The sequence below is a fragment of the Herpailurus yagouaroundi genome, unplaced genomic scaffold (genome assembly GCF_014898765.1).
Source record: "Herpailurus yagouaroundi ecotype Mexico unplaced genomic scaffold, PumYag 184, whole genome shotgun sequence".
NCBI classification, from domain to species: Eukaryota; Metazoa; Chordata; class Mammalia; order Carnivora; family Felidae; genus Herpailurus; species Herpailurus yagouaroundi.
Genome location: NW_024412415.1, coordinates 32422084 through 32445966, shown reverse-complemented (window position 1 = coordinate 32445966; position 23883 = coordinate 32422084). Strand labels below are relative to the sequence as shown.

Genomic DNA, 23883 nt, shown 5'->3' with positions numbered 1-23883 from the left:
ACTCCCTTCCCATCCTTGAACCCAGCCAGGGACGTGGCACGTGCTAAGAATTTGATAAATGGTGGCCTTGCTTCTGGTTGTGATTTATTATATGGCAGTCACAGACACACATACACACACATGCATTTGGTACCTTGAGTAAGTTATACTTGATAAAGATCTCAGGCTTCATGTATGACCACACTTGCTCTTTCAAGTTATGACTACTCTTCTTTCTAAATACTTCTTAAACTTCTGCTATGGTCAAATGCAGACTACGGAGCAACAGTCTCTACTTTCTCCAGATTTTACAAAACATGTCCTCAACCAAGGATTCTAAACTTTAATAATGTCCTCCCAAGTCTAAGAATTCATATACTGAAGTGGCAGTTAAGAATTTTGTAGAATGATAGGGCGCCTGAGTGGCTCAGTCGGTTGGGCGTCCGACTCTTGGTTGCGGTTCAGGTCATAATCTCACACTTCGTGAGACTGAGCCCCATGCCAGGCTCTGCGCTGACAGCCTGGAGTCTGCTTGGGATTCCCTCTCTCTCCCTCACTCTCTGCCCCTCTCTTGCTCGTGTTCTCTCTCTCTCAGAAATAAAATAAATGTTAAAAATTTTTTAATAAAATAAAAAAAAAAGAACTTTGTAAAATGAGACTAAGGCAGAAATATGTATCAAACAATAAACTACCAAAATCAATCCAGTTAAGAAAATAATAATAGCAGCTCTCATTTACTGCATGATTACCATGTGCCAGGCATGGTGCTAAATGCCATTACTCATTATCCTGATTTAATCCTCACAATAACTATAGCCCTGTGGGAATAATTTATAAAGGAAACAAAGGTTCAGGCCTTGCTCATTCTGTCTCTCTCTCTCTCTCTCTCTCTCTCTCTCTCACACACACACACACACACACATATATTTTTTTCCCCTGGGGAACACTTAGACCCCTTGTATTCCCACAAATGACTCCCAATTTAACAGTTACAATTATTGTAAAAACAGAAATAACAAAACAATGTCTAGGCAATGTTTCTCCACAGATACTCCATTATGTCACATAACTTGAAATAATAACATTTTGATTCAGTGCATTTACAAAGCACCTTTCATCCAAGAAACAAAACGTGATTCCTTAATACAGCTTCATCAGTCTTCCTAACGCTGGAGGTAGATCGATGAAAGTTTAAGCATCCCAATTTTATAGAAGGAGGGAGCCAAGATATTTAGGAAAGGTCTTGACTTGGCAGTGGAACCTGCATTCAGTAATTATGGCCAAGGAACACCATGTGGATTAGTAAGGTCATTTTAACGGTCACCCACCTAAGGCAAAGACCACTTCAAGCTTTGAAAGTAACTGAGGAGAATGCTGATTTCATCCATTATTCCAATGTCTGACTACCAACTTGGTCTCAATTAAAAAAAAAAATTTTTTTTTCTGGAAATTTCTTTGTGCCTCAGTTTACTCAGTATTTTGTTTATCTGTATAGTCACGGTGACTTAGATTATCCAAAAATCACTTTTCAAAACATCTTAAAATTTAAATGTGATGTTATTGCAACTTTAGTATGACACTTTAAGAGGGACACTGAGATATCTAAAGAAGAAGAAATGGGTGAGGAGACTAGAAATAAGGTATCAGAGAGGCTGAATGAGTTGGGAGAATTCAATTCAGAGACAAGACTTAGAGGGAATATAAATCTGTTCATCCACTCATTCATTCAAGCATTGTTGACCGTCTCCTATGTGCCAAGCATCACACTGGGAATTGGGAATTCAATAATGAATATGCTGTAGTCACTGCCCTCCAAGAGTACAGAATTTACTGGGGGACAGAAGCGACCGTAAGACAATGTGCTAACTGCCACAGTAAAAGCAAGCACCAGGGGACTGGGGAAATTATAGAGTGGGTACCTGGTGTTGACTACGAGGTGGGCAATCACCAGGGATGGTTTCCAAAAGAAGGTAAAACTCTGTTCTTCAAATCGACCAAGGTTGGCCAGACTGAAGGTGAAGAAGGGGAGGAAAAGAGGAGGAAAGCAGGAAGGGCCAGGAGTGAGAGAAAACATGATCCATTGAGGGCTCCATGCATTCCTCAGCAAAGCTGGACTGTCAAGCAGGAAGGGGTCAAGTGGGCAAGGGACTTAAATGTAAGAGCTCATTGCTCACCTGTAGCCAAGGTTACACACTGTCATGAAGGTTTTAAGGAGCAGCAGTCAGCCCTAAAGGGGGAATGATGGGCTCAGAATACATGTTGGCAAGATCACTGTGGCTGCAGCGTGGAGGAGGGACTGCACATGGCAAGACTGTGGCTGTGGCCGTGATCTACAAAGCCCAAACTGCCTTGGCAGCAACGGGGGTATTGGCCAGTGGACAGACTCCAGCATGACAGAAGGCAGGCCTACAGGTGTAGGGACTGACTACATGTGGCTCTGAAGGAGGCCCAGGAGGCAGTGAAAGATGACTGGCAAGTTAGCCACTGGGTGGGTGTGGGAGAATTTGCTGAGACAGGAAACCTACAAGTAGTATGTTTGGATGGAAGACGATGGGAAGAGCTACCTAGAAGAGGGAACAGCCCTGCTCTGAGGGCCAAACGAAATCTTTACCAGTGGGTGCTAAAGGGAGACCCATCTCGGCTCATGACAAAGAATGTTCTAAGACAGAGCTATGTGAAAATGGAAGGGGCTGCCATGGCCAATAAAATGCATTCACGCTGCGAGGGATATTCAGGAAGTGCCTGGATGACCATTTGGCAAGGGCTGGGGAATCAAGCATCGAAACAGAGCTGGATTAGATTGGTGCTTCTCTGACTCACACAGCACAGGCAGAGGGTCTTTTATAAACAGAGCCGGACATCTGATGCTTACCAATGACAATACAAAAACGAAAACTAAAACAGAGGGCCCTGCCGACGTGGCCCATCCTGTCCCCTTCTCTCTGATCACTCCAATTGTCTTCTCCCCTCTCTCCACACTCGCCCAATCAGTACCCCTCCCTGGGTTCCAGCCAGACTGGCCTACTTATGAACACACCGAACAGGCCTTCCACAGACGCTCTCCCCTCCCTGTGAAATGCCCTTTGCTGGCTCTTGATGTGGCTAGGCCCTTCCCATCCTCCAGGCCTCTCAGAATGTCACTCTCCTCCGGAGAGTCTTCCCTGAACATGCTGTCTAAATCTAAACATATTCCTGCCCAGTGCTCTCTCTCTCCAAAACCTGCCTGCTTCCTTCATAACACTAATTATAAAGTGTGATTGTCTGTATTTGTTTGGGTTTTTTTCCCCCTGTATGTCCATTAGATAGCAAGCTCTAGAGGATAAGGACTACATTGTATTTCTTGTGCATAGGACAATACCTACTCAACAGGTGACACTCAATAAATACTTTTGATTAGTTATCAACGTGGGACACAGAACATGGCCAATGCAGGGTGGCATATTAAAATCTATAGCAGGTCTCTTTCAAACTGCATTCCTCCCATGACAGAAGTCACTGCCGGAGGAGACCACCATCACTAGGTAGGAGGCTGTCACATCCCTAAGGAAAGATACTACAACAAAAGGCTGAGAACTACTAAATCAGATAGTCTCCAAAATTCTGTCCAATGTGAAAATTTTATGATACTCCGTGAATATACACTGTAGTTCTTTAAAAACCAAGCTAATTTACTCCTCTTGTTAGAGCCAAATCTCAGAGAACTTGAAAAGTTATCCTGCCCCTTCTCTGCCTTCCCATTTTTTTTCAACTCTGTCTTGCTTTTTATACCATGATGAAATGGAACCCAAAACACCAGAGAAAGTCCTTGTTTTTCCTCAAGGCTCATGGTGGGTCTGTCTGAACAACAACTTTTCTGGGAATAGTGGTAAAATTAAATGCCCAGCCTTCTTTGACCTGAGCATAACAAGTGACCCTCAGCCCCAGGCCTCCACGAAGCTGCAGGTATCGCCTGGCAGGGCCAAGCGCTAGAATGAGAACTAAAGACCTACCCCTTGTGACCACAAGACAGAGGATCCGCTAGTGGATAACGTGGTTGAGTGCATTTTAAGACAGAATGAATTGTTTAAGAAGAAAACACACTTTAAAAGTAGTGTGCTCACAGCAGGAAAGCTGGTAAGTAGATACACTGACACCATAATAAAGCAATCAAGGAAGCGACTTCTGAGGAGGAGACAGGAGGGTAAAAAGAGAGTCAGAAGGAGAGACTTTAAATTACCTACAGTTAAAGACCTCTGGCAAAAGAACCAGGACTCTGGGTTAAGGAGACGGACAGAAGGAAGAGGAGAAACCTAAACCATACCTCAGCCAATAAACAGCTGTGCTATACTGGTGACAGCTCTACACTTAGAAAAGCCTGGGACAGAGTGGAAGGGTCTTCTGGCTCAATGCCGGCTTTCCAGTCACCAGCGTGAACAGGTACACCCAGAGAAATCACCTCCACAGCATCATCCTCGAGTACAGTAATGTGAGGTGCACTCGCTGAATAACTGAGTATATAACCAAAACGACCTAAAACTCTATCAGCTTGAGCAGGTTGCTCCTTCCACTTGAGGACCGTGATGATCGGAAGCAACACTCTGAAAAGGCACTCAAGTCTTTGGTATCCCCACAGCAGTGTAGGGTGCTGTTAGCATGAATGAGTGAAAATTATCTTCCTTCTGCAATAGCTGCAACATTCTGTACGACCAAAGATACAAGAAGAGCAACATGGCTGGTCAGTTTAAGTTCCACCACTTCACTCTCTCCCTGCCTCTTTCTGGTGAAGAGGTCAGTGGACAACAATGCTGCCAAAAGACAGACAATCAAGAAAAAAATGGTAAGCGTTACACAATTTACCCAACCAGATCGTCAAGGCATGGAAGGCACTGAAGTCAAAGGCACTGAATTCTCTGTGAAATTTGAAGACTGAAGGCACACCATTGCACAGACCAAAATTATGAGTTTAAAATGCCTCATTCCATCTTCCTCAGTGAGGTCCTTTCTCTGCAGTCAACACATAGCTACAGTTACCCAACCGGTCAAATTTCTTCTTAGCCACGTACACATTCGTATGGTCTTATAGAAGAGAGGTGTCATCCCATAAACCTCATCCCCACCCCAGCTCTGTAGATAAGCATGCTCATGGGCACACTTCACTTGCTTGCTCTCACCTATTGCTTGGAAGTGAATCCGGGACAGCTGGGCTGCCGTGTTGAGAGGGTCCAGCCCGGGTATTCACCTACAAGGAAAGAAAGAATCTCGATCAGTCTTGTGTTCCGAGGACACAGTTCCAATTAACCTATAATTTGCCACAAATTTCTCATTTCACTATGAAGGTTAATTAGCTTGTTGCTAGACAGACCCACGGTTGGAGTCTACTCGGTATATAGGTTACAGAACGGTACAACCCGTATGTTACATAATATACTTTTCCTGTTGTTATTCAAATACCTAAATGGTGTTGAAAAAAAGGAGAGATAAATGGGAAAATTGCAATTCACTCTCCAGAACTGAATTCAATTCACTGTTTTGTTTCATATACAAAACAATATGTTCAAAAAAGAACATGAAGAATACATCCCGAGGTTAGAAGTGAACCTCACGTTTTCATACCCTTCCAGCTCGAAAACCAAACAGAACACTGCAGAATGTTTCCTATTCACTGAAAAACGAGGTCCAAATAATTAATTATAAAATGCTTGAATCTAATACAATAGCCAGCTTTTCTTTCAAATGTGAAGCTGTAAGCAGAAATCCAGAATTCAAAAGACAAAGAACAATGAAAAGACATCAAATAAATATATGTTTCTAGCATAAATATGTCAAAAAAAGAGGAGGGTATTCTGTGTGCAATATGCTTAGGTGCTTAATTAATCACTGAAATGAAGTCTGTATTTTCACGCAAATAAATCTTTGTGGACACCAGTGCTCAGAATCATCCTGAAGAAACGGATCCACAAAATGATTCAAAATAATTAAAAAAAAATGTGGCCCCCAAAAAGCCTTCTATCCAAATATGTACACATATTGAGCAAATACTACAGATGAATCTCCCTCCACATCCCCTTTGGAAAAAAAAAAAAAAAAAAAAAAGGATCGCTTGTCAGAGCTTGAGAAAGTGCAGTTTTATTTGACATTTCAATAAGTGGAACACAGCATTACAAATCCATCTAACTTTACTGAAACAATTATTGAAATTCGTACCTTCAGGCCATGTATGTTCCGTTCCCCAGGAGGCTTGCAGGCTGAAACAGTAATTGACTAAATTGTAGAACACATCAGGGCCATTTACAAATTTGCTCAAAATGAATCGTTTAAAAAGAAATGAGGGTGACACCAAAATTAGCAGAGAGAAATGATTGAAAAGTGGCTCCCAAGACCCAAAGTGGGAATTATGAACCAAGGTTTTTAACTTGCAGGAGTGAGCATTTATAAATGCAAAGAGCTTTCTGACACCACCTCATATAAATTCCAATTTCTGCTTAAAACATATAAAAATCAAGTTAACTGAGCTAAAATGATTAGATTCCTTTCATAATTCAAATTTCTGCAATCTTTCCTCAACTCCATTACATTGTATATCTGCTATCACTTAAACTACTTTGAAAATAGCTAGGGTTTTTTCTTTGAGGGGGGATGGTGGGAGGTTGGAGAAGGGTCTTTTAATGCCAGAAAGATGTTCAGAGACTCTAAAATGGAATATTCAAGTTTGAATACCAGTTTGCACAGCAATAATTAGTCAAATTTGTTAAAATACAAGGATATCACTAATTTTACTGCATTTTTTTGCAAATCTTGACATCTTCTAATATTTAAGTCTAACGACAGAGCAGTGCCAGGAAAAATATTAATTTCCCGACACCACCAGGATGTACAGGTTAGTACTCTTCCAATTCAGCAAATGCTTCTTCATCAAATGTTAGAAATACAAAAGCGTCCTGCCCATTTTATAGGCTGCTTCCATCTGAAAGCTACGGGTGCCCTACATGTTGTATGTTGAGGGACTGTCAATTTTGATTGATTGTTTGGGAAGGATGAATTTGATTTTTTTTCCTCCTCCCTCAGATGTACATGTATTTCTCCTCTGTTTCTGACAACAAGAAATAAAACTGTTTAATAAGAAGATGTGGGTAATAATTACAAAGCATATCAATTGTTTTAATTGTGTATATTTTTAGTACATTCAAATTTATTATGTTACTCTCCTAGAAAATATATCTAAACCTTAATAAAGAATTTTTATTTTTCTAAAATACATTAAAATTAGGACTCCAAATCTTTTCTCCATAAAATGGAAATTAACTTTTTGAACAAAACAAAAGTCACATACATTTGATGCCTGATCCTCGAGGGAACATTAATACTTCCTAAGACAACACTTCAGAGTATTTCCACTTAAGAACCCAGTACATTCATAAATTTCATTTAATAAGAAAGTGGCTAAGGAATCAGAGACAGGTGTCAATCTTACCTATTACCTAAACATGTGCCTCATTACTCAACTGGCTTCTCAAATCTTCATGACTGGAAATCTAAACAATATTCAAAAAAACCCAGTAACCTCGTATTTCCTAAAGTTATGGAGTCAGAAGTTGCATAAAGCTAGAAAGTTTTCATAGTTATCAATATTTAACATATCTTTTAACTACAGGGAGTATAGCAATGAGCTGGGAGTTACCATCCAAGGCAAATGTCTTACTTGGAATGAGAACACCTGAGGTTAGAACAAAATCGTTTTCTCCTATCTTTCTCACTTGTTCAGTCTAGAGATTCTTTGTAGCATGGGGCTTGACTGAAGAAACTAAGGTCTGGGAGGCCTCTAACCAACTAAGTATTAACCCAGTCAATCTGCCCAGTATGTCTATATCTTAATTGTCTAAGTTTGTGTAATCACATTTACCTATATAAAATATAGGTAAGTCAGAGTAGAGTGCCTGGGTGGCTCGGTCAGTTAAGCATCTGACTCTTGGTTCAGGTCAGGTCATGATCCTGTGGTTTTGTGAGTTCAAGCCCCACACTGGACTCTGTGCTGGCAGCATGGAGCTTGCTCAGGATTCTCTCTCTCCTCTCTGCCCCACCCCCACTCACACTGTCTCTCTCAAAATAAATACATAAGCTTAAAAAAAATAAAAATAAAATATAGGTAAGCAAAAAGCAAGAATACAATAAACAGAGTCGTACAATAACATCCAAGAAACCATAGAGATAAGGAGACTGAATCTCATATTTTAAAAAATTTAAATATGGGGGCACCTGGGTGTAAGTTAAGTGTCTGACTCCCGGTTTCAGCTCAGGTCACAATCTCATGGTTTGTGAGTTCAAGCCCCACATCGGGCTCCATGCTGACACTGTGGAGCCTGCTTGACATTCTCTCTCTCCCGCTCTCTCTGCCCCTCCCCTGCTCACTCTCAGTTGCTCTCTCAAAAATAAATAAATAAACTAAAAAAAAAAATTTAATATGGCCTGGAAGAACTTTATTTAATAATTTATTAGAGCCTAATAGGTCTGTTCTAGGACTACATGCGACAATCATATCTCATATACTGTCTTCTTTTAAGTATCTTCTCCCTACAATGTACTATTCTCTACACTCTTACCACCCCACTGCAGACTGCCTCCAAGCACACTCCATGATTATTTTCATTTATATGCCCTTCCACTTTAAGCAAATTATAATTTAAACAAAATTCTTATTCAAAAGGTATACTAACCACTTAAAGCTGTTGTGGACTCTGAAATTATTTAATCTCTCTGAACCTACATATTCTCATCCATACAATGGAATCAGTAATACCTAACAGACAGAAATGTCAGAAAAATGAGAAATGATAACACTTAAAGGAATATTACTGCCTGAACAGAGCAGATGTCTAAAAAAAGGTTGTCACGCCCATGAGAGATGGCACAATGGTACAGACAAGAAGACTGAAAAGGACTGCTCATGAAAGAAAAGAAAAAAAAAAACTTTGAAAGATTTTGGATGAAGAAGAGTAAATCTTTTATTGGAGGGGGGAAAAAACAACAAAGACCCAGAGCATTGGTATGATTTTCCACGTTACTGTACTAGAGTTTGCTATAACAAAAGAGTTATTATGTCAAGTAGGGAAACAATTAATGGAAATTTTCAGCTGGTAAAGTATTCTTGTGGAGAAACAATTGTGAAACTTGCCCAATTCTCCCATCGTTGAAAATAACAAGAAGCAATCTGCATCCTTGTCACTGGCCTAATGCACAGAAATGGCAACATTCCTTTTTCTTTTCTTTTTTTAATTCATTTTTAGTCTTCAGGCACAACAGAATTGGATTAATCTTAATTTTTGTTTCACAGACACTATCAATGGCCCCATTTTGTTTACTTACTTAGCTCTTTAATGCATTATCATTAATAATGTACTAAGTACTCCCAATCCCACTGCCCACCTTAACACTAGAAAAGCATTACCCTTGAACCCAGACCTTTTTGTGGGCTGGCCACATCAGCTGCCTTTGGAGACTTGATCAGTGTAAATTAGAGGCTACTGGTTAACTGAACCATTCAACTTCAGAGAGTTACAGGTAATGAAAGTCTAGAATGGTTAATTGAAAAACCCATACCATGATTATCTGTACAGTATCAGTTGACAAAGATATTATTTCTTTTTTTTAAATTTTTAATTAAAAAAAATTTTTTTTAATATATGAAATTTATTGTCAAATTGGCTTCCATACAACACCCAGTGCTCATCCCAAAAGATGCCCTCTTCAATACCCATCACCTACCCTCCCCTCCCTCCCACCCCCCATCAACCCTCAGTTTGTTCTCAGTTTTTAAGAGTCTCTTATGCTTTGGCTCTCTCCCTCTCTAACCTCTTTTTTTTTTTTCCTTCCCTTCCCCCATGGGTTTCTGTTAAGTTTCTCAGGATCCACATAAGAGTGAAAACATATGGTATCTGTCTTTCTCTGTATGGCTTATTTCACTTAGCATTAAGTTATTTCTAAAAAAGTTGGAGCATTTCCTTATCTTGCTCCATCAGTTAAAAAAATATGAATTCCAAGTGGGGCAAGGTATCATGCGTGAAAGACTTAATGGTTTACATAACTAAACTGTTCTTTTTTACTATTATTCAAAAATTTTTAAGTTTATTTATTTTGAGAGAGTGCATGCACACGAGCGTGCATGTGTGCAAGTGGGGGAGGGGCAGAGAGGGAAAGAAAGAGAATCCCAAGCAGGCTCCCCACCGTCAGCCCTGAGTCCCATCAATGTGGGGCTCAAACTCATGAACCGTGAGACCCGAGCCAAAGTTGGATGCTCAACCGGCTGAGCCACTGAGGCGCCCCTACTATTTTTCGAATTTTGAGGAAACATTAATATACAGTTGATCAATCATATCAGATAGGCGGCTAGTACTGCCAATCTAAAAGAAAAAAAAGGAATATTAATTGACTTGGTGATTCACCAAAACTTACTCTCATCAGCTAATATTTTTTGGAGACTTGACAATTAAATTCCTATTTATGAAGATTTTCCATTATTTGGAAAATGTCACCCCAAAAAACCAAGGACTAAACATTATCAAAATTTCTCTCCTAAAACCCCACAGTACATCTTCGCTTCTGCACTAGATGAAAGCTTTCTCTTCAACAGCAGCTTTGGCTACCGTCATGAGCCACAATTTATAAATATCCGAAATTAAAGTCATTCATTTGCCTTGGTTTAGAAACCATGTGGACCCCCAAAGAGTTCTTTAAGCGAATGTAAGTATGTACTTCAAAAACAAAAAACAATCTAGTTAGTTTAATTTACTCTAGTAAATTAGATATTTTATCTGCCATAACTATAATATAGCCTGCAATCCCCACGATAATGAATACTTCTTTTGTTTTTTCAAATTAAGAGCTAAACATCATGTTATGTGCATTTAAACCTTTGGAAAACATAACTGTTGATGAAACAGTTTACTGAAATAATCATTGTTGATTAGAATTTGTTCAACATTACCTCTTGGAAATATCTGCAGAGGCTCTATTAACTGTCCATTTACTTGCTGTTCCATTACTGTGGAATAATACTGCAAAGAGATTATAGAAAGAGATTACTCAGTAATGTATGAATACTGGAACAGACACTTATGGGTTGTTTAATTCATAGTACTTTTGTAAATTGCTGGTACATACATATCAGCCTTGAGAATACTTTGTCCTATTTGCACATAAAAATGACTATATTCAGCATTGAAAGTCCAGTATAATGCTATCCTCCACTCTGTCGTTTGTTTTTAAAAGTAAAAATGTTGATTAAGAATTTACTATTTGATTTCAAGAAATATTTTGAAAATGACATGTATTAAAAATGACACAAAAAGCTTTTCAGTGGAAACTTCTCAAATTGCTTCTTGTTCTTTTCTCTGGGTTTTTGCAAAGCAAAATGAAGACACTCCCCACCTAGCCTGGACTTGTGTGCCCGGCAGATCAAACATTATACATATTTGTGTTAAAAATGTACACACGACGGGAATCTAAATCATAGACTGTGGAAAAAGCAAACAAGGTATGACCTACCCAAAGATGACAGGATTAATATGACAGAAAGGTAGCTCAGTTTTAAGCAAACATACCTTTCATGCTTCAGTCTTTTCAACACTTTAGCACAGATCAAATTTCACTTTAAAATTCTGGGCACAAAACATAAAGTTCCAAGTGAAAAAGCTTTCACACTCCTTCATAAACACAAATTCATTCACCAGGTTATATTATGGTCTGATTCCCATTTTCCTTAATTTGCTAATTGGTGAGTGTATGTCCACCGAACTTGGAGACGGCTTCTGTGCCCTCACTTTTACCACGTGACAAATAACAAAGTGGAAAATGTCAGCGATGAAAACAACTGATTTTGTGTTTTGTGGGTTGTCACACACAGCAGAACTCTCCTTTCATTCTTGCCGTTTCTATATTAAAACCACATACACGTTATGTAACTGCCACATTTGGGAGAAATTCTTCCTTGACAATCATTACTTGCTGACATTCCAAAAAAGTCTTCTTTAGAAGACACAGACACACATCTTCCTAGTGCTTTTACGTACGTTAAAATCATTACAAAATCAAGGGTTTTGTTTCTGGTTTTGTTTTTTTACAAAATAAAGGGAATTATGTGATTCTACATCATCTTGGGAATCACAAGTTAACAATCTAAGGCTCTTTGTCCTGAAAACAAACAAGTGAAGTGAATTTTTGATAGCTGTGGGCTGATACAAGTGTATCCTCCTCTCCAAGGGCTTTCAAACTGTAAAGGAAACTGATCCTCTCCTTCTGTGGACGTAGAAGCCTAGATACACACGGCATAAACATGTGTGACACACGCTCTGGAATACATACCAAGGCGAATGTCATTCAGGAGACTATATTCCTTAAAACCACAGAAATAAACCGCTCGCCATTACTCAAACAGTGATGACAAGTAAATGAAATATCAATCATGTAGGCTGTCAACCTTTTGGGACAGCAATAACTGTTAACAAGTAGTCTGGAAAAATTGTCCAAAAATGACTTGTCCTCGGCACACAAGTATTTGAGGTTTCCATGGAAAATTAAGATGCCAGTGGCTATTTGGAACATTGCTCAGGTATTCTTTTTAATGGGAAATTTGCCGGTTATTGATCCACAGCATGTACCCCCTTGGTTCTGGAAGGCTGCAAGCAACTTTCCAATCAGTGGCTGTCAAAAAAATTACTGCCTTTTTATACTGATACAAGACAACAGCAGTGGCAGTGTTCTCCTATAGTTAATGCTTTTCTTTAATTAACTGCTATGTACAATAGGTTAGTAATTTCAGTTACTACTTCACTACAGTCCTAGAGATCAAAACGAATAAAATATCTTTATGCTTTGTCTAACAAATTAATTATAGAGTTGTCTGAAACTGGTGCTTGGGGTCAAGTTTGAAAACAAATAACCTCAAATGTAAAGGGTCAGAACAGGTGCAATGCATTTTTTCCTACTATAAAACCTTGCATGCATGAAATTGACCTGTTTTCCAACTTTATTTATTTGTCTCCTAAAATAAATAAATAAATTTGGTTTCCCTTTCATTTCAGACCTGTGCCAAATCAACTGGCAAACTATACATACGTTTATAACCATTGCACAAATTTTTCGGCCACGTATAATAACCATCCCTTTATGCTACCTTTAACACAGTCACAGTAATGATATTAAGTGTGCCACTTGCCAGTATCTGTAAAGCAAGTAGTTAGCATTTGCTTTTTGTTTTCCACAGTTCTTCCAAATCCAAGGGACATTTTTTTTCCTGCTGAAATACTGGGTTTGATCTCTGTTTGTATTAACAGAGAATCTTGTGATCCATACAGCAAAGTAATTCAGCATCAGAAGCACACCGTAAAGGGTGGTAATTAAACCCATGGCTTGGGCCCACTCCAGACAAGCAACTCTGAGGAGCAGGCCCTGTGAGGGCCACGGTGGGGCTGGCAAAGAGGCACCAGGCCTAAGAGCTCAGGCTGCCGCATACCGAGCGTTCTCGAAGGGACGAAGATATGGCACGGGGCCACGCGTACCTCCCGGCCCAGAGCAGTGCTGACAGGCCGTGTGTGCGCCTGTGCTGCCCAGTGAGACGAGCAAGGCACTTGGGGGACTCACAGGGCCCCGAGGTGGGGAGTGGCCATTCCCCAGCACATAAGCTGGGCAAGGAAATAGTTCCCGCCCCTCGGATTACGAAGATGCTACACAGCCAGAGGAGTGCCAGGAGACTCACTTGAGGGGCAGACGGGCTAGCACTGAAGCTGGGGAGCAAGGGGTTTCCAGATCCAGGCAATCTCTCAGTGTTTTTAGATACTCTCCTTTTAAAGAGAGCCTTTCCAATTTTGTTCTCAATAGTGATAAAATAAGCAATGACTTCTAACAGTCCAAACTAAACTGAAGAAAAAAACCCAAACAAATAAAAAGCTAAATCTTACATGCCAAGACACTTAAAAAAATTTTTTTGTAATGTTTATTTATTTTTGAGAGAGAGACAGTGCAAGTGGAGGAGGGGCAGTGAGAGAGAGGGAGACACAGAATCCGAAGCAGGCTCCTGGCTCTGAGCGGTCAGCACAGAGCCCGACGCAGGGGCTCCAACTCACAAGCTGTGAGATCATGACCTGAACTGAAGTCAGAAGCTTAACCAACTGAGCCACCCAAGTGCCCCTATGCCAAGATACTTAACATGGCTTGGACAGCAAAGTAACAGTGACCATTTTAACATTAATGGGGGCATAATCTGAAGCTATCCAAATAACTTCTTAAACATAATCTTTATAATCCTATCCTGGCTCTTATTATCCCTAACACAGAGCTGCATATAGCAGGTGTTCAATAAATATTTACTGACTGAAATAGGGTCTAATTCTGATTCTGCTACCTAACCCTTGTTTCCTCCAAATGAGAGTAAAGATAGCTGGTCCATCATACAGGGTGGCCGTGAAGTTCCAAATGAAACAGCAGCAAGAGAAATTTCTGAAGGCACTTTGCCAACTGTAATGTATTCTTGGTGTTTGAGAAATTAAAAAGTGAACCTCTTACCATTGAAACAACAGCACTTTCTGAATAGAAGTGTTCCCAGTTAAAAATACAAAAACAGTTTTGTGTAAAAAGTACAAAATACCGTGCTCAGACTGAGTACCTCAGCGGCAGGCATAAAACGTGTTTTCTGCTGGTGTTCCTGGCAGAATCCGTTACGCGCAGTAATTGCAGCAATAATCAATAAGCTAACGGAGTAAAAGATTAATCAGTTTTGTGATTGCTAATGGAATCTCTAGTACCAGACTCAGATTAGTTTGCGTCCCTCTGAGATGCTCCTCAAAATCCTTAAACAATTTTAATAAGGATGTGACAAAGTTTAGCACAGTTATCCAAAAATCTAATTAATTTGAAACAGAGGGCCAGATTCAACGAGGGGATAGCAAGTACAATTCTTGGCTTGTTTTGTTTGCAAGTTTATCAAACAGTGTTCCTGTTTGTTATGAACCTAATTCTAATTCCAACAGCACAATTCAGTCAATAATTACAACATTTTTTGTCTTCATGGAAATCTGTCATATAAAAAACTTGAGTTCCCAAACAGCACCGTTTCATTTTACAAGGCACAAGTTCTCTATTAAAAGAGAGACAGAGACATAGGGAGATACGCACACATACACAACCACTTATAGACCACCTACTATGTACTAGGCTCAACACTAGCTATTTCTGTTTATTCATTTAATTTCTCACAACCCTATCCTATTCTGCGAGTATCGTTCATAGATGAAACAAAAGGTTTATCAGTGAACAACAGCAACAAAAATACTTCTTTCGTGTACTCAGAACATAAAATGTACGTTTACTATTTAAGAGTCCAAAGGTAAGTTACCTCTTATTTCTCATACCTGAAAACATTTAAAGAAATTGGGTTATTGGGCAGACTGCTGAGCTGGTGGGGAGAGTGGCTTCTTTAGTTACACCCTGTTTGGGTTCAGCCATGTCACCGATCTTTTCACACACTGGGGACACATGGTACCGCGCTGACGGGTGACCTCTCCCTCCCTCCCCAGCACCCCCTCTGGTTTTCCTCCTCCCTCTCTGCCCACTCAACTCAGTCTCCGGTAAGTGGTTCTTTCTCCTCCCCTCCTTTAAATGTTGGAGCTCCCCATGGTTTTTCATCAACCTTCTCTTCTTATTTTATACTCTCCTTGAGTTAACTTCAGCCACTTCAAAGGTTTCAATTACCAGAGGACTCATTGAGACTAATTAGGAGCTGATGAATCACAAATCTTTATTTCCAGCCCAAATCTCTCTCCTAAGATTCGGAACATACCAAACTGGTTATCCAGAGGCCTCTCAAATTCAACAGGTCTCTACCTTTCACACCCTCCCTCGTGCCCTAGACCCATCTTCCACCACCTGGGCTCCCTGTCTCGGTCAATGACATCACAATGACCTAGTTTCCCAAGCCAGATAGCTGCAGGTAAACCAGACCACCTCTCTTTCCTTCTTCCCCATACTTAATCAACACCAGTTTTATTAACTCTACATCTTCCTAGCTTCTCAATTCCCCAAGGTTGGGCCCTCCATAGTCTAGCCCACCTTCTTTCCCAATCTCATGTCATACCCTTCCTGCCTCCCTGTCTGTTCTACACTGAATCCCAGGTAGCTCCTCCTGAATGCACCAGCTGCTCTTACACCTAAGCCTTTGACACACTGTTCTCTCTTCCCTGTCCCTTTGTCCCAGCTTACTCCATCCAGACACCACCTTCTTCAGGAAGCCTCCTCTGTCCCCAAAGCTACACCAGGTGCTCCTTCTTGTGCTCACAGAGCGCCTAACACTTAAGCATATTAGAGCACTTATCACTCTCCCTGGCAATTATGAGTTTTCATATCCTCCCACATTGAACACTGTTGGCTTTTTTTGTTAATCTCCCTGAATGGACCATGGGCTCCTTGAAGGAATGAACTATATGTTCACTGTACCTGCACCACCTAGCATAGCACTTGGCCACATAGCTGCTATCCCATAAGTATTTATAGTATAAAACTGGCTGTACAGGGGCGCCTGGGTGGCTCAGTCGGTTGAGCAGCCGACTTCGGCTCAGGTCATGATCTCGCGGCGCCTGAGTTTGAGCCCCGCGTCAGGCTCTGTGCTGACCGCTCAGAGCCTGGAGCCTGTTTCGGATTCTGTGTCTCCCTCTCTCTCTGATCCTCCCCCCTTCATGCTCTGTCTCTCTCTGTCTCAAAAATAAATAAACGTTAAAAAAAATTTTTTTTTTAAAAACTGGCTGTACAAATAAGTGAGCAAATCAGTGAGTGATCTCAGGTCCTAGCTCTACGTTTACTGGTTGTGTGACCTTAAGAAAGGCACCCACTATGTGCGTCAGTAGCCTCAGCTATAAAAATAGGGACAATACCTGCCTTGCTCACCTCGTAAAGGTATTAAGAAGATCAAATCAAAGGAAGCAGTATATGGGAAACCTTCTATAAAGTACTTGAAAAGAATCTTGAAATAGGGCACAGGGCTATGAGTCTCCCACTTCCAGGCAACAGTACATAGAAGAGAAGCGTCCATAACAATAGGGTAACATAGAAACCCCTAAACAAGATCACTGTTAGACCAAGTACAGAGGTAGATTTAACTAACTGCTTATCAAGGCTGAGTCAGTGCCCCTCCCTTTCCCTCCATTACTACAGTACTATAAATAATAAAATAATTAAAAGGGTATTATAAAGAATCATGTCTATTTTTCTTCTGGAAGTTAATCACGGGCAGGGGCCCTGTCTTGTGTATTTTAGTGTCTTGTAATACCTCTTGTATCTTGCAGAGGTATTAAACTGGAGTCTATATGGGCCTTAGGAGAGCCTTCAAATTCCTAAAATTATATGTGAAACACTGCATTGTGTCAATTTTCTGGGAAGAGAATAAACAACTTCCCTCACATTTTCAAATAGGCCTGTGTCCCTAAAAACCTAAGAAGTGACGCTGTACAGTGCCCAGCACTGTGCCTCACACATAAGAGTGCTCCACAAACGTTTACGGGAAGGAGGCAGACGGGAGCTGATAGAGACGTGGCAGCTAGTTTCATTGCTCATACCTCCTAACTTACACGGTGGCAAGTCTTAGATATCAAATCGCATCAAATCAGGTTTATACATTATTCTTCTATACACGTGACAGAACAGTTTCCTAAACCTCTCCTTAACATACCTTCTAACAGTACAGTGTTTCAACCTATGAGGAATAAGTATGCTGGTTTTTTCCTACTAATGATAAAATTTTCACATTCCTGTTCAGTCAATACTGCAAGCATACCCCATTATAGGTAGCTCAGTCAGTAATTACAGCAATAATCAATAAACTAACCAACTATTTGCAGTCCATAGTTAATTTATTAGTTTTCCCAGTGAAGAGCCCAACAACCTGAACTCTGTTAAATGGATACAAATTCAATTAGAACACTACTTAGTGCGTCCTCAGTTACACTTTCTTTTGGTTATTTCTTATACTTTACATTGAGAGGCTTTCCTTCTATGGACGCTGACCTCTTAAGAAGCACACAATTGCTCCAGCAGTCAAAAATAACATATAAAACTAATCTATGTTGAATACCAAATCAATAACTGCATTTACGGATCTGGCTTCAGATCCCCCCACTTCTCAATAGCTCACTGCCCCTGCCTTGAGGTACTACAACGTACACACGCTCTTCCTCGGACTCTAGACCAAGGGTCCCCACATGGTCACGGACAGATTAGATGATGAGAAAGAAAATCACAATGAAAAGTCTTACAGTGAAAAGGTCAACAGGGAACAACTCTGGGTCCTATTTATAGGCTAATGTTATTGGACGGATGCATTTATTAATGATTTGGAAGTGAAAAAGACAGTAAGTTGGCCACACTTAATGATAACACTGTTTGTTTTGAATAGTAAAACCGTAAAGGACATTAGGGAGCCCCAGATGGTCTTAACAGAGGTTTGGATAGACGATGGCAGATGAACTTCAACTTGGCTAAGTTTGAGGTAATGTGTGTTGGCAGAAGGAGTTTAAATTTGTATTCAGCAATGGGTCCAAAACTTGTAGGAACCTCCTGGATGGAGCTTTCAGAGTCATCCACAAGGTTAGCATGGGGCAGTGTCTACACTAACCTTTCATCTGATTTCTAGGCTGCAGCAATTCTGCTGCACTTCTAAAGAAGAAGTTTAAATACCGTAGTCCCCCCTTATCTGTGGTTTCACTTTCCATGGTTTCAGTTACCTGTGGTCAAAGTCCGGAAACAGTCCGGAAACAAATGATCCTCTTTCTGACATACTGTCAGAAGGTCAATAGTAACCCAACACTAGGTCACAACGCCTACGTCATTCACCTCACTTCATCCCATCATGTAGGCATTTTATCAACTCTTGGCATCACAAGAAGTGTGAGTATAGTACAATCAGGTATTTTGAGAGAGAGAGACCACGTTCACATAACTTTCACTGTAGTATATTGTTGTAACTGTTCTATTTTATTATTAGTTATTGTTGTGAATCACCTGCTGTGCCTAATTTTAAATGAAACTTTACCACAGATATGTATGTATAGAAAAGACATGGTATATATAGGGCTTGGTACTATCCACAGTCACAGGCCTGCATGGGGTGGGGGGGAGGGGATCCTGGATCTTATCCCCCACAGATAAGGGAATCTACAACTTAAAACAGGATCATCAGGGGCGCCTGGGTGGCTCAGTCGGTTGAGCATCCGACTTCAGCTCAGGTCATGATCTCACGGTTTGTGAGTTCAAGCCCCGTGTCGGGCTCTGTGCTGACAGCTCAGAGCCTGGAGCCTGCTTCAGATTCTGTGTCCCCCTTTCTCTCCGCCCCACTCCTGCTCGTGCTCTGTCTTTCGAAAATGAATAAACATAAAAAAAAAAAAATTTTAAACAGAATCATCAGGCCATGCAGGGAGCAGGCCAAATGTGACATTCTCTCACACTTTATTTAGCCATCCATTTCCAAGAATGCTTGATAAAGATCCAGCCTACTGCTCAACTTCTATTACTTTTTTAAAGTTCATTTATTTTAAAAGAGAGAGAGAGACAGACAGACAGCACACGAGGTGAGGAGGGGCAGAGAGAGGGGAGAGAGAGAATCCCAACCAGGCTCCGCACTGTCAGCACAGAGCCCGGCATGGGACCCAACCTCACGAACCATGAGATCATGACCTGAGCCAAAACTAAGAGTTGGACACTTAACCTACTGAGCCACCCAGGTGCCCCTCAACTTCCATTAAAAAATGAATCAATAGGGGCGCCTGACTGTCTAAGTCTGTTAAGCACCCGACTCTTGATTTCAGCTCAGGTCATGATCTCACAGTCATGAGATTGAGCTCCGCATCGGGGGGGGTCCTCCCTCTCCTTCTACACTTCCCCCACTTGTGCACTCGTGTGTGTGCTCGCTCTCCCTCTTTCAAAAAAAAAAAAAAAAAGAATAAATAAAAAGGCAGGTGGGAATGAGTAAAGAACATATAATAAGTAACAGTAACAGAGAAACATAGAAAGAAGCAACTTGTTTTGAAATTTTCTATTACTTAAATTTATACCTTTTTGGACATATTGCCTAGATTGATAATTTATTGAATCTCTCTAACCCTACTGTGTTGTAGCATATTTACATTGATGTTTCAGATATGTGTAGAAAATATCCCTCTTGTTTCCCGTAAGAATGGCCCTAAGAGAACAGAGGTTCCTTAAGAGCTGCCAACAAGGGCCTAGTCAACTGGGTATGCCCCAAGGCAGTCCGACTGCTAGAGGTCCATCATTCCCCTGCAGCCCACATCTCCTTTGAAGACAAGCTCCAAGCCAGAGCCCCCCCAAGGGACTAACTGAGGTATCGCACGGCTCTACTGCCTCGCGCCAACTGCCTGGACACGGGACCCCAGAGGAACCAGACAGCCCATAGCCTACGCTGAGCCCTCCACGGAGATGAACTAAAGCCATGCTAATGACAAAACACTGGTGGTCCAAAGCACCCCAGAGTGCCCTGGTGGCACGCCCGCTGAGGCCTGCTTGTGCTGGCTGGAGATTTCCTTTGCTTCCAGAGCCACATAAGCCCCTTGTTCTCATGAAAACTCCAGTATGCTTCTGTTCCTCACAAGCAAAGATGCCCCAAGATATTTCACAACAGGGGCTAACAGAGCTAAATAAGCAGCTACCACATATTTGTCACTATTTCACAGGCATCCACATGTCCCAAGCAACACAGAGAAGGGAGTTAAAATAATCTGCCTCTGAACAAAAGTTTTATTCTTTGACTAGGATGAGAAAACAAGATATTATACAGCTTAGAGAATGTTGTTTTTAAAAAAAAAATTTTTTTTAACGTTTATTTATTTTTGAGACAGAGCATGAACGGGGGAGGGTCAGAGAGAGAGGGAGACACAGAATCTGAAACAGGCTCCAGGCTCTGAGCAGTCAGCACAGAGCCCGACGCGGGGCTCGCACTCACATACCGCGAGATCGTGACCTGAGCCAAAGTCGGACACTCAACCGACTGAGCCACCCAGGCACCCCGAGAATGTCATTTTTTAAGTTAAGAAAAAAAGAGTAATTTCCAAAACTATGTATTTATTTCCTTTGGTTCAGCTCGCTCACTGTTTGTACCACTTCCCCACCCTCCCAGGAGAACACACTGCACGACCGTTGTGTGGGTGAGCCACACTTGTAGGGAGCCAGCCACTCACTGAAGACTGAGCTGATTTTGCTGGTACAAAGTTCAAAGCAGAGCCTACTTAACATGGAGCATATTGAAATGCACCAGGTGGAAAATGAGCTTCCAACCTCTTGGTCTTTGAAGAAAACTTCCCAACAGCAAAGGCCCTGATGCTGTTAAATGTTCAACTCCTAAGTGGGCAACAAATTTTGTGGTAAAACTCAGCCTATAGATAAGGACGAAATCTTTAAAATTTCAAAAGCCCACAAAGTATTTTCTACATTCCTATTCAAACTCAGGCACACTAACATTCCAGTAAACAGCATTCTTTTTTGATATCAGGAAAAAAGAAGTATTTTATTTTATTTTTTTTAATTTTTTTTTCAACGTTTATTTATTTTTGGGACAGAGAGAGACAGAGCATGAACGGGGGAGGGGCAGAGAGAGAGGGAGACACAGAATCGGAAACAGGCTCCAGGCTCCGAGCCATCAGCCCAGAGCCCGACGCGGGGCTCGAACTCACGGACCACGAGATCGTGACCTGGCTGAAGTCGGACGCTTAACCGACTGCGCCACCCAGGCGCCCAAAAAGAAGTATTTTAAAGCTTCCTCAGCAGGACCTCAGTAGACGCCAAAACAAAAACATCATTTCAAACCACCAGGAGTAAAGACACTGAGAGTCTTCCCATTCACTGGCAACTTGACCTCCAACTGAATCTGACCTCTGTGGGCCTCATTTCCCTTATCTACAAAATGAAGCAGTTGGACAAGACTTCTAAGGCTCCCTTCCTTCCAACTCTATTTGGGTAACTGCATGATTTTAGAGGCAATCTCCAAATCATATATACTTGGATAAAGCTAATCATATCCCAATTTACAAGGTGCTACAGAGGTCAAGGAGTATTTTCCCTCATGGTACCCAACATCTAAAAAGGTACACTATGGTCAAGTATACCAAAGGGAATACTTACACTCCACTAAAACACAAGGTCTCTGCATAATGGGAGGCATTACAGTTAAACTTGTCCCATACTCTTCTGGCAACGCGGAAAAATGGTATAAAGAGAGAGAATGGGCAAAATGAAGAAAATTACTCTTGTTAATACTGTGCTCCACTCATACAAGCCTCTCGGTATCGAGAGAACTGGGTGTAATAAATCCTGTACCAGACACAGGATTTAGCAGAAACAAGTATGAATCCATTTACAAACGCAAGATGTACTGCTGGGTTTCTTAATGAAAGGTCACCCAAAAGCAGAGGTTAACTTTAAAATAACCCCCTCCTATAACCAGGTCTCAGTGATAGATAAAGCTTCACATGAATCAATAAACAAGCCCCAGCACTGTTGTTTGATGCTGAAAGGAAATGAAGCCAGCTCTGCCAGACAACGGATACAAAAAGACGGAAGGAGAGAAGCAACATTCCGTCTTTAATCTTCCCAGAAAATGAGAGGGGGGAACAAGAACATCAACAACAACAACAACAACAACAACAGTAAACCATAGTAAGGGAATATTTAACAAGGTCCTTTAAATAATTGGCAATGATCAGGTATTTAGTTTTCAGAATATGCAGGTTGGGTGTACTTTTTTCCTAATAAAGCATTTCAGATTCTAATTAAAAAAATACTTTATGGAGGAATTAAAAAGATACAATAGTGTCAGAGGAAAAGCCATGATCCCAGAAGTGGAATATTCTAACAACATAACTTACAAGAAACTACGCTATAAAAACAGATTGTTGATTAACACAAACTCATAACAAAACGCAGAGAGCGATCACAATGGTGCTGTAATAACACTTGGCTGCTGGATTCTCTCAATACATTAAATATCTCCTTGGAGACCAAATTACTTTACATTTTCTTAAAAGACAATTTATTATAGCTTTGTTTTCTTCTCATTATCTCTTAAAAATATATCTAATGAAGAAAAGAATACAACTTCTAAATAACTTACATAAAACGGTACTAATGTGTGACAACAGACTTGGGTTTAATATGTTGGTTATTATTTAACAGCACACGACAACTTATTGTCATGACAAATCCTTACCACGATGCGATACTCTGTGTCACATGTATCAAAAACCACTGTATGCCATTATTATGGCACACATAAAATTAACAGCCTAAGGCTGCTAGCAATTTAAATAATTGATAAGTTTTCAATTAAAAAGGCAACATTTTCAGGTCTAATACGAAAATCTATTTAAATTACTGATAAAAACTTATGCTTCTGTTGGCCCAAAGCCAGAAAATGCCTGCATTCAAGGGAGAAGAAAGTAATTTTGCAAGTTCCAACCCAGACATTGCAAATTTTCTTTTTAATTCTATTCAGAGATCCAAGCTGTTTATTCATTTACCCTTTGTAATCAGTGAAAAAGAATGATTAAGGGATTTCTGGTAAACGTGTCTCTACTTTTGTTTTCCCTCTATGGATTTTAAAGAAATACTAAGGGGACTGAAAATTTATTAAATTTGACAAGAAAAACTAAGCTGCGCTTTACAGTAAATATGTGCTCATCTCTCAGTATCTCCCCTATGCCACCACCCAGATCCTGGATTCAAAAATTTTTTCAGGGTCAAAATGGACCGAAAGAGTAGAGACCATGCAAGTTTTTCCTCACAGATCAGAGACTGAGGACTATCAACCAAAATCTTTTTGTCTTTTTTAATTTTTTAAATGTTTATATAGCTTTGAGAGAGAGAGAGAGAGAGAGAGAGAGAGAG

At 40.6% G+C, this 23883-nt stretch overlaps 1 protein-coding gene across 8 annotated transcripts in view; it reads right to left on the bottom strand.

Annotated features, from left to right (window-relative positions):
* MAP2K5 (mitogen-activated protein kinase kinase 5) overlaps window positions 1–23883 on the bottom strand; it is a 270804-nt gene that overhangs the window by 220329 nt on the left and 26592 nt on the right. For all 8 annotated transcript variants that reach the window (XM_040493071.1, XM_040493070.1, XM_040493073.1 and 5 more), the window contains exons 4-6: window positions 10937–11006; window positions 6163–6203; window positions 5130–5197 (exon numbers count right to left, since the gene is read on the bottom strand). In XM_040493071.1, the coding sequence (XP_040349005.1) occupies window positions 5130–5197; window positions 6163–6203; window positions 10937–11006 (179 nt within the window). The remainder of the gene's footprint in view (window positions 1–5129; window positions 5198–6162; window positions 6204–10936; window positions 11007–23883) is intronic.